General features: G+C 32.7%; 1 protein-coding gene across 2 annotated transcripts in view; it reads left to right on the forward strand.

Moving 5' to 3' along the window:
- SEMA3A (semaphorin 3A) overlaps positions 1 to 16354 on the forward strand; it is a 455178-nt gene extending 438824 nt beyond the window's left edge. For both annotated transcript variants that reach the window (XM_081286513.1, XM_081286512.1), the window contains 2 exons: positions 11648 to 11790; positions 14449 to 16354. In XM_081286513.1, coding sequence (XP_081142639.1) covers positions 11648 to 11790; positions 14449 to 14904 — 599 coding nt within the window. In that variant the 3' untranslated portion in view covers positions 14905 to 16354. The remainder of the gene's footprint in view (positions 1 to 11647; positions 11791 to 14448) is intronic.
- The last annotated feature ends 1835 nt before the right edge of the window (positions 16355 to 18189 follow it).

An 18189-nucleotide genomic window follows, 5' to 3' on the forward strand; every position in this document is an offset into this window, starting at 1 on the left:
ACCTGCAAATACCAGGCTAAATCATGTGATAATACATATCCACACACACCCATGCAGGGTACACATGTCTTCCAAGGGAAATAAAATCTAGCAGAAAGAAAATATTGAAGAACACAAGCATTAAACTATATTTTACAATCACAGTCATGATAAACTCAATATTTTAGACCCTTATGAGATTCAAAGCTTAGCTTTCTTATACTAACAAAAAGAAGCCAATTTAAGTTTGTACTTTGATGTAGAGAAACAACCTGAGAATAGGACAACAAAAAGATTCATTAAAGTATATTGAAGGAGGAAATATAGTCTTAAAATAAGCAATGCACATTACTCATTTATATGCTGGTGATATAGACACAATGTATTCTTGATTGTTCTACTCAAGTAAACTTCAACACTGAATTAATATTTGGATGTTCCCTTGAACTGGGCATTTTGGACCAAATTCATTTTAGAATGCCTAAAAGATGCCAAGACCTATTTAATGTCAAAGTTTCCTACTTAATGTTAAAACATCAACCATTCTGGTAAATATCTAACTTATTCACCCCAACTCAACCATTTATGAAAATACTAATGAAGTTATGCTTCCCTCTGCTGGGGAAACCTGTCAATGACATCACTATAACAATTCATTGTAAAAAATAGTTAACTTGCAAAATGTGATCCTAACTGAACATAATAAACTATTTTGGTGCCTTTTTCATTAATCTCATTAGCTCTTATTTGACTTACTAATGGTGTGTAGAATAGTCATGTTTAATGAATGTTAAAAAAGAAAAAAACTGTCACACATTGCACCTAGCCTGCCTTCCAAAATCTGAATTCCAGGTATCCCTCTGGCACAGTTTGAATGTGCTGGTGTACAATTCCACATAGGGTTATTTGGGAGATGACAATATCCAAGCAGGGTGACCACTAATGGAGCCAATATTTAGGACCCATTTTTATTTAAAACCTTTATTGCCAAGGACTTTCCTATTATTGTCCTCATTATAAACAAGAAAGAGGCTACTAAATGAAGTAAATATTATGAATGTCCCTGCATGAGTATTATGGTTTATTGACACACCTCCCCAAGTTTTTTCAAATGACATATATCAATTGGACAACATAATATTCACTGATCTTCCATGTGAAAATATTGAATTATGATCAACACCATTCAATTGATAAAAAATTATAAAATATTAATTTATTAGAGTAAATAATCTATTTGCTTAGATTTGGAGAGTTAGTTATAGTAATTGGAACTAAAAGAAACAAAAGAATAAAATTAGAATTAATTTCCAATCAGACTTTAATCTCCATATGAATACAAACTTTGTTATTATGTTCTTGATCATACCTGTAATACTACCCCAGAGATAGCATCATGGTTATTGTAAGTATTCTGTAAATATAGTTTAGATGAATAAGTTTTCTTAAGTCTTCAAGTTAAAATAAGCTCCTTACTATTATTGTTTTCCAGTAAGAGATTTGAACTAAGCAGCATCTAGTATTTATATTGAAAAATGTTCTGAGTCATACATTATTATCTCCAGCACCATCATATTAAGAAATAAAATCTTTTAAGAACCATCATAAGATCCAATTAATAAATAATGATTATATACCATCATGTTCAGAGCACTGTGCTGTTTCAAAAATTGTTAGAAATTATATGTATACATAGTCTTACTGATACATCCTTATGTTTATCAGTACAATATCTTTATTAGGCCAATTAGTATTTTAAAATACTATTTATATTGGAGTTATGAGTGTCTGTTATATATAAGAGGAAAAACCGACCAAAGCGATTTTGTTTTTAAAAAGTGAGACCGTGGATAAAAAATAATGTTAATCATTGAATGGGCTTTTGAGAGTATTTCAGATTTTAAAGATTGTGTGTGTGTGTGTGTGTGTGTGTGTGTGTGTGTGTGTGTGTGAAATTAGAATGGGCAGAGTCTATGAAAAGTGAAAAAAAAGTACATATATAGCAAGTAAGGAAAATATGAATGAATTTTCTCCTAGTTCTTCAGTCAAAATACACACTATATGAGAAAAAAAAAAAGGAATTTCTGTAGTTAATGTTACAGGATCGTTTTTCTTTTCTTTTTTGTGGTAAACAACCCTACTTGGATATTTGTGATATGTGGGGGGAAAGGATAAAATAGCCCTAGAAACTTTGCAGCGATAAAACATTCCTTTATGAAGGCCTCTTTATTCTTTTTATTTCTTGTCAGCTAATGTTGCTAATTGAGCAAAAATAAAACATATGCACAATAGATTGCAGTGGATTTCAAATGTTTGGAAACTAAGTCAGGCCTTCCCACTTGGCTAGGCTGTCTTACTATTGGGAATCAGTGAATTACCTTGGAAGAGTTGATGTCAATATTTGAGAGTAAAATGGGCAAAATTCCAGAGCCCAACCCTTTTAAATCATGCATGTTGTCTTGCTAATGTCACTTCTCACATTCAATAAAATATATGTGCTCATATGGAAACATATAAAGATATGAGATGTTTTCACAGAAAGCTGCTAAGCAACATGAAGCCAAATTACACACTTCAGTGTGATCATTTCCAGCTGTAATGGTAAACATTCTGTAACACTCTATATTTTACATATCCCGAGGTTCTTAATAGAAAAAATGTACATAAAATAACTCAGAATTAAGGTGAAAGAAATTTCGCTTTAGATGAAACCTGTAACACTCATTTGGCACTCTACTCCCTTTCACACAAAGCAGCAGTCATGGTGAACATGCCCTAGTGAAATAGAAAAACATCCAGCTCCACTTCCCTTGAATCCTAGCACACACTTCTCCATCACTTCTAACTGCTCACCCAGAAAGCTCTTAATATCAAACCCTAAAAATACATGTGTGCTGGCAGATCTTGTCTTCCCAGTCACACCTTAAACAGGATGCTTGAGAGAAGTCTCAGGTTGTTTCCAGTCTGTTCCCTTCCCTGAAATAATTGCTATGCACAGAGTTGGAGCTTGTCCAACTTTACATTCAAGAAAATGACTGGCCAAGTCAATTTACCCCTAAACTCTCTCCCATTCCTCCTTCCTTACAAACCCAAAATGAGCCTTACTATGATTTATGTGTCCAGAAAGGAAAAAGATACACCATAAGTCCCAGTACTTTTTTTTAAATCATAACATCATCTTAGATTTCTGGATCTTTGAAATATTTTATGCCCTATCTTGTAGTTTAATGCCATCATTGAATTTCACTCCCTAATAGTTTTCTTGGCTGTTCTGCATATATACATTTCCTTTTTAGCATCTCACAGTAAAATATCCACAGAATTTAATCTTCTAAATTATCTCCATAGCTAGCCCATCTCAATTTATGTCTTGGTTGGCATCAAAATCATTTCCAAATTTCATAAAGTATCTTTGGCAATGCCATCTTTATGGTCTATGGAGCCATAAATTTAGTAGTTTGCAGCAGTGCTATTATGGTCTGTTCCTTAGCTTCTTCCAACTCTGAATCTGAGCAATTAGCCCAAAGAGTAGCCTTAAGATTTGATAGATGAGCTGATGTCAGCATTAAGAAATACCCAACTTTAATAAATAACCAAATTTCATCAAGACTAAGATGACAATGAATGTAAAATGCAGCACTATTTATGTGCTGCTAAGAAAGAAAAACTACCCAAAATGTGTAACCTACTAAAGGATTCCAGCATGGAACAGGGACACAGAGTGACTGAGAAATAGTTTAAGTGAGAAATAAACTCCATGCAGATGAAGATAGCAAGGAAAGTGGCCTGCTTCCCCATAATCATGACTGTGGGAAAAGAGGCAAAAGCACTCCTTGAACCTCAAGGTGGTACTAATGAAGTTTTATTTTCTGAATTCACATAGGCAGGGTAGACCCAAAACCTCAGGTAGAAGCTTTAATTTAAAAAGCTATAAGGTTTGTGGGGTCTCACATGTCTGGAAGATGTCAGAAAGAATTCTTCCTGGAGGAAAGCTACTTTAACCCAGATGAAGAACAATTGTGAGACACAGTCTATTATTAGAGATGTTAAAATGTAAATGAGTATGCATCCTAGAATCAAATCATTATAGTATTCTAAGATTTTTATAAACCCCTTTGAAACTATGTCACTGCTGAAAACTGGTAAAAGTTGTCTTCTGATGTCACCTTGCACAAACAATTCAATCATGCACATAAAATGTGTGCAAATTACATGAAACAGGAAAGAAGAGGTCTGAATTGCCTGTTATCTTTGTTCCTTATTAAACTCTCTGAGCATGCCAGGAAAGATTAATTGTAATACAACTAAAGTTTAGCTGTTATAAACAAGGGTTTTGTAAGCTTGATGCATTTTTCTTTAATTCCAAAAGTTATAAGGATGACATATAATTAAAATACAATATGGTATTTTCATTATTGTTATGGAAGATTTCTGCTTCAGACAAAGGGCGTTTTCTATCTCTTATGGTATCTCTTGGGAAAAGTAAGTGAAACATTAAATTTCATGTTTCCTGATTTTTTAAAGTAAATGCTTTATGGTAATTTTGCTCTGGCATGTAGATTATTTGTGCTTTCTCTGGGAATGCATTTGCTATAAAATCATGAAAATAAAACATACCAGATGTTCCATGTAGACTAAACAAATATTATAGTAGGTATCTTCATATTGGTATTACTTTTTAAGTAATCGAGTTTCATCTTGTTCTATACTAAGAAGCGTCTCAATCTATGCCATCAAAAGTTATCAGGTACAGTGAGGAACTATTAAAATGGCTTCATATTTTAATTCATAATGCATCAATTTCATTATCATATTTTTAAAATAATAATCTTCAAAAAGAACACACTATTGACTCTCTGATTAAAATAATTACCTATGTACAAAAGTTAAAATTTTCTCCCTGCTTATCCATCTGCCAATCTATATTCATACTAGCACATTTTAAGAACAAATATACAGCAATCCAAGGAATCCAGGTAGATGGGAAACTACCCATCTAAATGATAGAATGGTTGAAAATTACTAAATGATAGAATGGTTGAAAATTACTAAATGATAGAATGGTTGAAAATTACTAAATGATAGAATGGTTGAAAATTACTGCCCAGCCCTAAGAAAATCAAGAAAAGATCTTAATTTACTGCATAAGACAATGTAGTTTAATTTAGATTTATTTTAATAAGTTATTAAATTACAAGTTTAAATTTTCTATAAGGCTTAATTAATCAAGTCTTTTTGTATTTGTTCCAAAATGTACTTGTTTTTGACAAGTTTCATTCTCTAAACTTCATAAATATCTGTCACAATTTAGTAGATAGATTAAACACACATGAATATACTTTAATACAGAATCATGCATACATTGATTGATGCAAGCATGCAAGCAAAACACATCCAACAAACATTTTCAGATAATCTAGTTAGTATAATTACCACACTAAACACTGTGCAAACAGGACTGAGCATTATCTTGATAAATAAATAAGCATGATCCATATATATATATATATATATATAATATACATATATATATATATATACATATATATAATATATATATATTAGAGTTGTTAAAGTGCTGTGCAGATCTGAAATATACAAGAATGTTAAAGATGAATGAAATTATTTTCTTCATTTTTAAAAATTTAAAATATTTTATATCTTTCCAAGAGTTCTATTAAGATCTATTTCATCCTTGAAATGACTTTTAAGGTACTTGTAGTTTAAAAAAATGTTTTTCAGTCATTGAAGTCAAACAAATCTTTTCTGTTGATAAAACACTTGTATTTCTGGAGGAAATCACCTAGAATCCAGCAAGGAAAACCTAAGTAAGATAATTTGCACCTAAGTAGTACATTGTTGCAAGGGTTCATGAGCAACATTTCTTTTCCTCTTTTGCTAGACTTTAGTGAATATTAGTGAGAGAAATATTAAAAAATATAATGTGACAAAAACAACTGGAATTTGATTTTTATGGAGTCTAGTAGTGAAATTTAATTGCTAAATAACCTAAACATTGAAAATAATTTGCATCCATTTGCCTCTCTCTGAAGTTTTATTTTATATTTATTATTTATAAAATTCAACTTTTAATAAAGAGGGAGAACATCAAAATTAATGTCAGAAATCAGAGAGTGAATTAATACATGATTCCCTACTTCATCCATCTCTGTCTCTTCTACATGACATCAAATTTCCTAAGATTATTACATTATTCACATTTCAATCTTGGGAGACATTTATGGGGTTAAAATGGAGAGTGAAATAAATGGAAAGCTGAAACGTGATGCCTTCTGTTTCTGCTATATTGGAAGAGAATCAAATGCTAAATAAGGCCTTTAGCAACATGATATTTCTGGCCAAATGATGGATATCATGACTTTTTTGTTGTTACAAAAGGAAGCAATTTATTTAACTTCTTTCTTTCCTCCCATTCTTTCTGGTTTATTAGCCTCATTTCATTTCCATAAATTATCCCACTAAAAGAGGAAATGATTAATTGAAGATTGCTTCCTTAAAAACATTATTTCTTGTCATTAACAGCTGCAACATATTGTAACATTGTGTTATCCAAACACACTATGGTGCTTTTAAAGTAATTTTAATGTTTTGTTGTTTTCAATTATTTTGCTCTACTATTCAGATTGTTGAACCCATGAGAATTTATTATGCCAATTTAAAACTCTACTCTTCTTGTCTACTCTAATTTTCATGACAAATGTTTGTATTCAAAACAGTTGCTTTCAAAGTGTGAGATGCATTTAAAAACAATTTTCAGTGAGATTGCTTTCTTTCTGGAAATCTACAAGATCATCCATGGATCTTCAGTGGTATTGGTCTCCCTGGAGATGTCAGAATATGTTCATAGGAGTTCTCAAATCACATTATCTTCTTCTTATCCCATATTTGGAACTGTTGATATTGGGATGTACTTGATTAGTCATCACTGCTCCTAGCGTATCTCAAATCAACTTTCATAGCTTATTAAACTTAAAAAATGTTGCTAGGCATACATCCACCAGCAGTTTAATGAAGTATTCTATCGTAATCAGAGTTATAATCCCTATGCCTATTTTGATTGATGAAATTTTTATTCATTTCTTTCACAAAATCATAACTCTTTGTCTTAAGGATGTCAAAGTTACCTGAGATTTCAGCTTTTAAATTCAGTGTAGTTGCCTGGATTTACTGTTCAGCAAACATCCTCTAAGCATTCTAGATTGCCTTTCTGCCAGGTGTGGAGCACACAGTATTGGGAAAGATCACCAGTTCTGTAATAATTATAACAAGTAAGACTACATGTGCTCTAAAGAGATACGTGAAAAGAAATTTTGGGGAACTATTGAAAAGAAAATATTTTCTTTGATACTTGTTTGGGAATAGGATTTATGTGGGAAAATATTTCGTTATTTAGCTTAGTGGAGATTCTCAGAAAAAGATTAAGTTTTGAATTGGCAGTTTAAGCTAGCACAAGAGAAGTAACAATAATGTCACTTAATGTACATGCCACTGTACTATGCCCAGACATTGTTCTAATATTTTATGTAGACATATTTTAATCACAACAAAAAAGATATTTAAAACATTATAAAACGCTGCATTTTCTACACTTGATAAATAATCTAATATATTTAAAATGGTTTGCAATTGTTTGATTCAAAAAAATCAAAGATAGCAATAACAACAGTGTTTCAAAGGCAAAGCAGGTACACTGACAGAGAACAAAACCAGTCATGCAGCAAGAACATATTTACCAATAGTTAGAAGGTTATGACATCAACTTGGCTAATGTCTTATTTTCAGCCAATGTAGAGTGGGAATATGATCACAAAATTCATCTTTAAAAAGTCAGTTGATCAAAAGAATCTTAATCATTCCTAAAAACTAGGCCAGAGAAAAATCTCCCATAGCATCACAATGCAGAAAACACCATACTCAACAATAATGTGATGGAAATACAGTGAGTAACCTCAAAGTGTTGGCTGTGGGCTCCCTTGACACAATCCAGGGAATACCACCAAACAACTTAATAAAGTCCATGTCCATTAACACAGTAGGTTCCATGTCAACTGCTCTCAGGTCAACTGATTTAATCCAGAGATAGATTAATTTACACTTAACCTGAATATGTAAGATTTCATATCCTCAGTAAATCTTTAATCAACACTATTGAGCTTTCGATTTGCATTGGTTAACTATAAAGCCTATACATTATCTGAAAAGTACAGCTACACTGTGCAGCCAATCATATATAAATCTGTTTGCCTTAAATAAACTGATAGTACAATGTCCCAAGAAAAAGTAAAGAATATAATAAGTAAGGAAAACAAGAATATCAGTATTTCCTTTGCTTATAAATCTTCCTGGAGAGGCAGGGAGGGAGGGAGAGGGTGAAGGAGGGAGGGGATAGACAGAAAAAATGAGAGAGAAGAACACATTGTCATTGGGTCTTTAATCTTTCCTACCTGTACAAAACTTGTGCAAATGGTTAGTGTAGAACACTTAGAGAACAGAATGGACATTTTTTGAGTGCCTTATAATAATTATTTTTAAACCTTTTTTATGTTTCTGTTTATAACTTAACAAATGAGGGGAAATTAATAGATTACGATTTACTAATGGTTATATCTGTGTACCCAAATATATGGGTCCTGGGCTGAGACCACATTAAATAAAAGTTATGGTCTTAAATTAGATGTTGCTGATGATCAAAACATTCTATTATAGAAAATTAAAAGAACAACAGTATGCAATGGAAATTTACTTTTTATAATTATGTCTGATGGCAGCAGAACTTAACAAAACAAAATCTGTGTACAGACTGTGATTCAAAGTTATTATGACAGAATCTTAAACTTCACTGGTTACTAGCTAGAAGATAATTCTCTTTTATTGTTGCTTGCATAAAGGAGAGAAAGAAAGGGTTGAGATAAGGAAGAATGAGATTCTAAGTTATTGGTAAGAGTAGTTATCAAAGCAGACTAACTGGAGGCACCAAGCCAATGAACCAAATTACCCAGTTGTAGTTATCTTATCAAGGTGAGAAAGAACCTAAAAGTCATGATTTTGCAAAGGCCATAAAATATTACCACATTAAACTAAAAACAACTTGCTATAAATCCTTTGTTTAACCACAAATCATCATCTATCAGATTAAACTATAGAAAAGTAGCAGATAAGATGAATTACTTTAAATGTAAGAAGGCATTTACTATTAAGATAATTTCTTTCTTTCTTTCTTTCTTTCTTTCTCTCTTTCTTTCTTTCTTTCTTTCTTTCTTTTTCTGGTACATTGAGAGCAGTTCACTGCCATTGGAAAATGCATTAAAAAGAAAATAAAAACCAAACAGGATTCCTAGAGCTATCAGAAAAGTTAAACTATATGAATAGATTAATTGAAATGAATAGATTAACGGAAAAGAAGACAGCTCAGTAATTTTGAAGATATTGCATCTATTTATAGTGAAGCACTTTCTCTCATAATATGTAAGTCTTACGGCTGAAGGTATAGCACTATGGTAGAGCACTTGCTCAGTATGTTTGAGGGCCTGGATTCCATTCCCAGCACTGCAAAAACAAAATAAATAAATAAATAAATTGCCCCATTATACAAGTCACATTGATCTTCTCTGTGTCAACTAATGTATTAAGGGATTTAAATAGAATTCTATGTTTGAGAGCAATAACTTACTCATACCTTAGCCTTTGATAGATTTTGACGGTAATTTAAACAGAACAGGCAAGAAATAAATAAGTTACTCTGAGCATCATCCTGTTAACAGAGAAGACAATGGCTTTTCACATGTTTTTTTACCTACATATTATCAAGCCAAATACATTATGATTCATTCACAGACAGATTAAATGAAAAGTTCTTCCTAAGAGTAAAAAGATGTCTAGATCAAACATATTTACACTGCAAAAAAAAAAAATAGTAGGAAAAAATCTATTCTGTATATAAATAGTATTGGCCTCGGTGACAAGGCATTCTCATTATTGGTGATAGTTCCTGAACCACAGATTTTCCAGACCCTGTTGGACATAGAAATTCAATTCACCTCTATCCAGGGAACAGATGTCTTGTAAACTAGCACAGTAACATGTACCATATTTCTTCAATTTGAGATGCACTAATAATTTCAGAGGGAAAAAAGCATGCCATATTCATTGTAGAAATTACACACAAGGAGATACAAGGCTAATAGGGAAAAAAGCATGACTTGGAATGAATTAAATATTGTGGTTTCTTTACATTTGTGTCATTTCTTATTCTGCCTTGTTTCCAGGGGGTGGATCTTTTCAATAAGAAGGGACAGATACTTCCCAATATGGGAAGAGTTTTGTTTCACACTCAGGGCAGTTGAGAAACAGGAACTGAGGGCTGATATCCCTGGGGATAGCAAGTAGAGGCCCAGGTCAACTGCATCAGGGTGAGGTAGGAGACAAGGAACATAGGCCATGCCCAGGGATTGGATAGAAGAAGGGTTTGGGAAATCCTGAAATCTAGTGAAAGCAAGCTGTATCAGTTATGACAGACAAAAGTACTCAGTTGGTTATGACATGAGTAAAACTGTCAAAGTGATGCCAAAAAAAAGGGGGGGGGAGAGAATAATTTTTAAATTAAAAACCTAGCTAAGTTTGAAGTAGAGAGCAAAAGTTTTTCATCTGTCTACACTGTCAACCTTCCTGGATGTGAAAATACATTTATTATTTTCTAAATTAACTTAATGAGTTCCAGATTGTACAGGATGTCATAATGGAAACAGGATTATATAAGATAATATGGAGTTTTGTTCTCCAAATGAGTTTTACCTAGATTCTCTGTGTCGTACTTTTGATCTGAGCTATGTTTCAGTTACCACATTGAAAGAGGTTACATAAAGGGTAAAATAATAGAAACTTAATCAGGAAACAGGTTTCCATATTGCTGCATTTTATTACATACTCTTGCCATATTCCACAGCCTAATTCTTGAAAATAATAAAAGATGTGTCATTTTAAAATAAGGACGATTGAAACCACATTGCATTGTAATTATGCATCTTTCTTCTGAGCCATCCCAAACATTTCACACCAATTGATCTCCAGGAAAAACTTGTGGATTATTTAAGGGTTTTTGGTGGGGAGTATAAACTTCCCAATCTCTACCTTCTGTAAAATACTAGATAAATATTATTGGTTGGTGAATTTAATTTTATAGATGAAAAGCAAACATAAAGAGACAAAAATAATTTCTGAAAAACAGATTTTTCTTTCCAAAAGCCCAGTTCAGTAATTTTTCTGCTAGATGATAGTATAATACAAACTGACTCCACTTACTCAGAGAGAAGAGTTTTATAGTAAAAATAATTTCTTATAGAGTATTATCATGTAATATAAAGATATTTAGTTATACTCCACATATCACTGATTTTGCTAATATGTTATTTGCAGGTAGAAAAATCTCTATGTATGCTTTGTACAACCTATAACAATATGATTAGTCTATATAGGTAGGCATTTGGATTCTGAAAACCTTACAGCCTTGATATTTCTGCCATCTTGAATCAATCTGAAAACAGCTTCCAACATGACAACAATTTATCTACTGAATTTCCAGGTAAATGTCTTGAAAAGTTGAGATTACTTTTCTAACATTGTCTCATTTCATTTTCTTGTCACTGGCCAGATAATCATCATGTCCACAGTCTTGAAGAGAGAATCATTTATGGAGTAGAAAATAGTAGCACATTTTTGGAATGCAGTCCAAAGTCACAGCGAGCACTGGTTTATTGGCAATTCCAAAGACGAAATGAAGAGCGAAAAGAAGAGGTACAGGGACACAATTGACTGAAGTATTTATACATCACATGTACTGTTAAGTGACCCCAGATTTTACTTGGCAAAAAAAGTACACCTCTGCACAACTTATCCTTTTCTTAATTGACCAATAGTTCATTCATTATTATATAGGCTGATTAAAAAACAGGCTTTGTAAATCTAGAGGCTGGTGAAATAAATGTGACCTGGTAAGAGTTGCTGCCCCAGAAACAGTATGGAGATATATTTTCAAGTCTCCATATTTCTTATTGTGGTTATCTAGAAAGCTATTATGTTATTTATATTTGTTCATCAAAAAAAATCAAGTCTTCATACTAATTTTTAACTTTTCTTCAATTAATTTTCATTTGTCTACACTGTCAACCTTCCTGGATTTTAAAATACATTTATTATTTTCTTTTTCCTTTTTCCACAACTTTCTCTTCAAATAGGTAAAGTTGGGAGAAGCGGGCAATAGATTTATGAAAAAGGAGACAAAAGATCTGAGGTCTCTTGGCAAATTGTTGAGGTAGCCCCAAGCAGATCTTCCTCAATAGATCAATTTTTTCCTTTGTGAAACTAAAATGTCTACCAAAAATTTCATTGAGTTTTATGGACCTTTAAAATGCTTGAAAAGCATTTAAAAGGGAAAACCAGAGTATTTAGTTGATTTTTAAACCTTAAAATGTGCTAATAAATTTACAAACAAAATATGAATATATAAAGGTAAAATACTCCTGTTTTCTTATTGACACTTTAAACAGATTTTAAACTAGAGAATTACATTGTGCAAATGTCATTTGAGCTTATACATTGCCAGGTTAGGCTTTTTGAGATCTCTATTGTAAATTGTGTTCAAAATAAAAGTGAGGTTAAATTATATTCAACAGCATATCCTCCAACTTATTTCACAACCAAGATCTCTTGAATTGAATAAATAATTGCTAAACTTGAAATCTCAAATTTATTTCTTCTGCCTATTCAACTGCTGATTTTTTTTATTGGTTGTTCAAAAAATTACAAAGCTCATGATATATCATCTTTCATACATTTGATTCAATTGGGTTATGAACTCCCATTTTTACCCCAAATACAAATTGCAGAATCACATCGGTTACACACTCACGTTTTTACATAATGGCATATTAGTGACTGTTGTATTCTGCTACCTTTCCTATCCCCTACTATCCCCCCTCCCCTCCCCTCCCATCTTCCCTCTCTACCTCATCTGCTGTTGTTCAATTCTCTCCCTTGTCCCCCCCCGTTTCCCCTCACAACCTCTTATATGTAATTTTGTGTAACATAGAGGGTCTCCTACCATTTCCATATGCTTTCCCTTCTCTCTCCCTTTCTCTCCCCCCACTCATCTCTGTTTAATGTTAATCTTCCTCCCTGTTCTGTTCTTAGTTGCTCTCTTTATATCAAAGAAGACATTTGGCATTTGTTTTTTAAGGATTGGCTAGCTTCGCTTAGCATAATCTGCTCTAATGCCATCCATTTCCCTGCAAATTCTATGATTTTGTCATTTTTTAGTGCTGCATAGTACTCCATTGTGTATAGATGCCACATTTTTTTTTATCCATTCATCTATTGAAGGGCATCTGGGTTGGTTCCACAGTCTAGCTATTGTGAATTGTGCCGCTATGATCATTGATGTGGCAGTATCCCTATAGTACACTCTTTTAAGATCCTCAGGGAATAGTCCGAGAAGGGCAATAGCAGGGTCAAATGGTGGATCCATTCCCAGCTTTCCCAGGAATCTCCATACTGCTTTCCAAATTGGCCTCACCAATTTGCAGTCCCACCAGCAGTGTACAAGTGTACCCTTTTCCCCACATCCTCGCCAACACTTATTGTTGTTTGACTTCATAATGGCTGCCAATCTTACTGGCATGAGATGGTATCTTAGGGTGGTTTTGATTTGCATTTCTCTGACTGCTAGAGATGGTGAGCATTTTTTCACGTACTTGTTGATTGATTGTATGTCCTCCTCTGTGAAGTGTCTGTTAAGGTCCTTGGCCCATTTGTTGATTGGGTTATTTGTTACCTTATTGTTTAATTTTTTTTGAGTTCTTTGTATATTCTGGATATTAGGGCTCTATCTGAAGTGTGAGGGGTAAAAATTTGTTCCCAGTATGTAGGCTCTCTATTTACCTCTCTTATTGTTGTTTCTCTTGCTTAGAAAAAAACTTTTTAGTTTAAGTAAGTCCCATTTGTTTATAAATCTCAAATTTATTTCTTCTGCCTATTCAACTGCTTATTTTTTTATTTCATTTTTTTTCAAATCACTTAATACTCTTTTGTGTCCTAGTATCATGATTGTATTGTTCCAATTTCAGTATTCAATCTAAAGTATGTGTTATATGTATATACCTACTTTCAACTTTATAAAATAAGATATATCTTTATTCTTTCCTCAAGTTTTTTTCAACATATTAAATTATTATGATGAGAAGTTCTATTTCAACAGTGGCACAAAGTATCTTAAAAACAATTGGTGGATATAACTCGTTTTTTTGATGCGAGAAGCCTATCATTTGTATTAAGTTTGCAATTTTGTTAAATGCTAAAAGGTATCTCAACAAACAACGCAATATTTTTCCTGGCGCTTTTTTAGATCTTATATTTAGTATCCATTTATAATTATTCTATTATGCTCCCCTCCCCCAGATCAGGGTGGATGATCATATCATCAGGACAGAACAAGGACTTCTGCTCCGTAGTCTACAGAGGAAGGATTCTGGAAATTACCTGTGTCATGCTGTGGAGCACGGATTCATGCAAACTCTCCTTAAGGTGACCCTGGAAGTCATTGACACAGAGCATCTGGAAGAACTTCTTCATAAGGATGATGATGGAGATGGCTCCAAGACCAAAGAAATGTCCAACAGCATGACACCTAGCCAGAAGGTGTGGTACAGAGACTTCATGCAGCTCATCAACCACCCCAACCTGAACACAATGGATGAATTCTGTGAACAAGTTTGGAAAAGGGACCGAAAACAACGTCGGCAAAGGCCAGGACATACTCAAGGGAACAGTAATAAATGGAAGCACTTACAAGAAAATAAGAAAGGTAGAAACAGGAGGACCCACGAATTTGAGAGGGCACCCAGGAGTGTCTGAGCTGCATTACCTCTAAAAACCTCAAGTAGAACCTTGCCTAGACAATAACTGGAAAAAAATGCAATATACATGAACTTTTTTCATGGCATTATGTGGATGTTTACAAAGGTGGGAAATTCAACTGAGTTCCACCAATTATAAATTAAGTCCATGAATAACTTTCCTAACAGGCTTTCTTCCTAATACCAACACCTAACAGAGATCACAGGTGAGCACAGATGTTCACTTTAGCAGACTTTATGTTTCCTATGAGATTTCATTGTACAGGTTTTGCTTTCTTCCTTGCCTGAGAAATAAAAACGTCATTTGCCATATTGCCATCGAAAGGAGAAAAACTGCATCAGCAAAGCCATTTGATTGAACTGAAAGTTTAAAATAAACTGCATGGATTTACTAAGCTGATGAATATTCCAAAATGTGGTTGGATTCAAGGATACTTTTTGTCTACCAGCACTCGTGTTTGTATGTACTGGAGGAGTGAAATAAGTAAAATGATACTGAATGAAATGTTCTGTGGAAATATAAAAAACATAAGCCATCCATCATCCAGAAGAAAAATGGAATACACTGATCTACTACTGATGTCTTCTTTCAGCTTTGATCTAAAGATGTATTTTATTAAAACTATAATTTAAATGTACCATGACAAATATGCAGTAAAAATTAGCTGTTTTCTAAGCTAGAGTAGGTTTTTGTCTTACAATTATTATGCTATATAGTTTGTTTTAAAAATTCCATTTGTGTGCTGCTTGTTTTTTTTTTTTTTAACATTTTGTTTTCAGTTCTAGCAGGGATAGCTGATGTTACTCTAGAAACATATACATCATTAACTGTTAATGTCCAAAACAGGATGTAAATTATGCCTTATTTCTCAGAGGAAATCAAACAAATGGAAGCTATTGACACCTCCTCCTTTTAAAGTATTATTTAAATTAATTCTAACTTGCATAATGTTTTACAAAAAAAAAAACAGAGCATTTAACCAGCCAAAACAAAGGGAAAAAAACAACTTGATTTGTTAAATGCATTTTATTATATCTAAAGGATCAATGAAGAGAAAATGAATTGTACAGCTCATGAAAATAAGCTTTTTCTTAATATAGTGTTAATAGAAAATGCTCTTAATTCTGTGCTTGAATCTCAGCATGATATTTTAGACATAAAATTTCTCTCATGATTCCACTAAGAATTGTATAAGCCACTTAATGATTCATGAAAAGAGAGACCAATAGTATCCAGAATAACTTTCTAAAGACAAATTCCCAACTGTTTTGGTCTAAATCAGCTGTCTCTTATCTCACTTTTTTTAAATACAATTATCTGTATGAAGAACACATCATTCTTCTCAGGTCAATGGGAATGACTTAAACTATTTTCCAGAATACAACCCACACTTAAGAAAATGTGAAACTCTTTGTTTCCTCACAAAATAAGGCAAACGATTTTTAATTAAGGATTTGCCTACTTTGTTGTCCCAAGATGATTCCTTGAGAATCATGGACTTCAATATGCCCAAGACTTTCAGCATTATAATCCTGTTATTTTAGCACCTCACTCCCCTAGGTCCTTGTCACACACAAAAATGTAAAGGAAGAAAATATCTTACTACTAATTAATGAAGTGACATTGAAGTTTTAACTCCAGTTGTCTTGGGATTCTAATTAACAGCACTAATTTCTCACCTCAGACTGCAGTGCATTGTTACTCCCCATCAGCTGAAATATTTCCCAGATGGAAGCTCATGTTTCAGTTTTAATGATTATTTGAATAAATAATTTGTTGACACTTGTTCAAATAAAAGCCTAAAAGTATTCTACATCCAATTTTAGGCTCCATTGACTAATATGGTGTTGCTTTTGGATGTGCATCCTCAAATGGAAACTGGATTGTTAAACCGTTTGAAGAATACACTCCTGTACAGAAAAAAAGTGTTTGAAATATAAGTCAAGGAACAAAGAGTGCTCCAAAATAGGTCATATTTTGGTAGAGTATCTTAAAGGTACTAAAATTCAGTTGTAGCATTTTGTTCTAAATTTTCAGCTGAAACAAATTTATTCACAATAACAGAAGTATCTTATTTCTTCTTAGTGTTTAAAAATAAAGGATTTGAAGGGATGGATATTATATGGTAACTTATGGATGCCTTCCAAAACCTGAATGCATTCTGGTTAGCATTATGAAATATCAATAGAAAAAAGTCTAGATTTCAATTAGAAGCATCAAAAGAAAAAAATCTACTGGCATGACTTTATAAACCATCAGATCTAAATTTTTGAATAAAATTATATGTATAACTTGCAGATAATTAACTCATTACAGTCATCATTTTCTGCTGATGTGTATTGAGAAGGGGTAGTTTGCACGAAGTAGAATTAATGTCCCATTTAATAATTCAGCTTTAATAGACTTTGGCATATGCATGTATCATCAGAGATGAAACTTGGTTAAGAGACTCATGTGACCTTAGGGAAATTATAACAGCAAACTTACAGTATAAAAACAGATGCATCACAGCAGAAAAATTAAGGCCCCATTGAAATAAAATGTAAAATGTAAATGCATGTAGATGCACACTTATTGCTTCTTTTATGTATCATTTAGTGATTTTTAATGGTATGTGTTTAATATTTTTGCTACCTACACATTAGGCAAAAGAGATGTAAATAATTTCAAAGAGGAAGAACAGTGTAAAAATACAACTTTCTATAGGTACTTCATTTCAATGTGTCGAACATCACCTTAAAATGCAAGATTTTCCCACACAGGTGACAAGGTGGTTTATGTACTTATATTTAAGGGCAGAAGGTTTGTGCCCATTCAACAAGCATGCTTTTTGCCAGGTAGTAAATATGTTCCATATCTGTATTTATCATTGCATTTCAGATGGGAACTAGAAAACTGGAGAGAAAAAAAATGTAATGAAACTGCTGCTGTAAATTATTCCTTTTAGCATGTATTCAGTTGCTAAATACACATTTCTTCAAAATATTTGAATTCAGATGTCTTTACTGTTCCCTGTAACATATGGTGTTAAGGAACATAAGCTTAGGAAATTCTGAAAACCAGAGTCAGGTTGCTATATAATTAGCGAACAGATTTATTCATTGTAGTCATATGTAAACTAGATTCTATATTTATGATAATGATGTGAACTTTTATGACCTTTAAATTAAATATTGTTCTTTTTGATGTCATACTTAAAAAAATATGGGGATGAAATTCTACAATGTGTCATTACCATCATCAGTTTGGTTTCATTCCAGATCTATAAAGATGGCAGGTGAT

This window comes from Spermophilus citellus (genome assembly GCF_964194105.1).
Source record: "Spermophilus citellus genome assembly, chromosome: 3".
NCBI classification, from domain to species: Eukaryota; Metazoa; Chordata; class Mammalia; order Rodentia; family Sciuridae; genus Spermophilus; species Spermophilus citellus.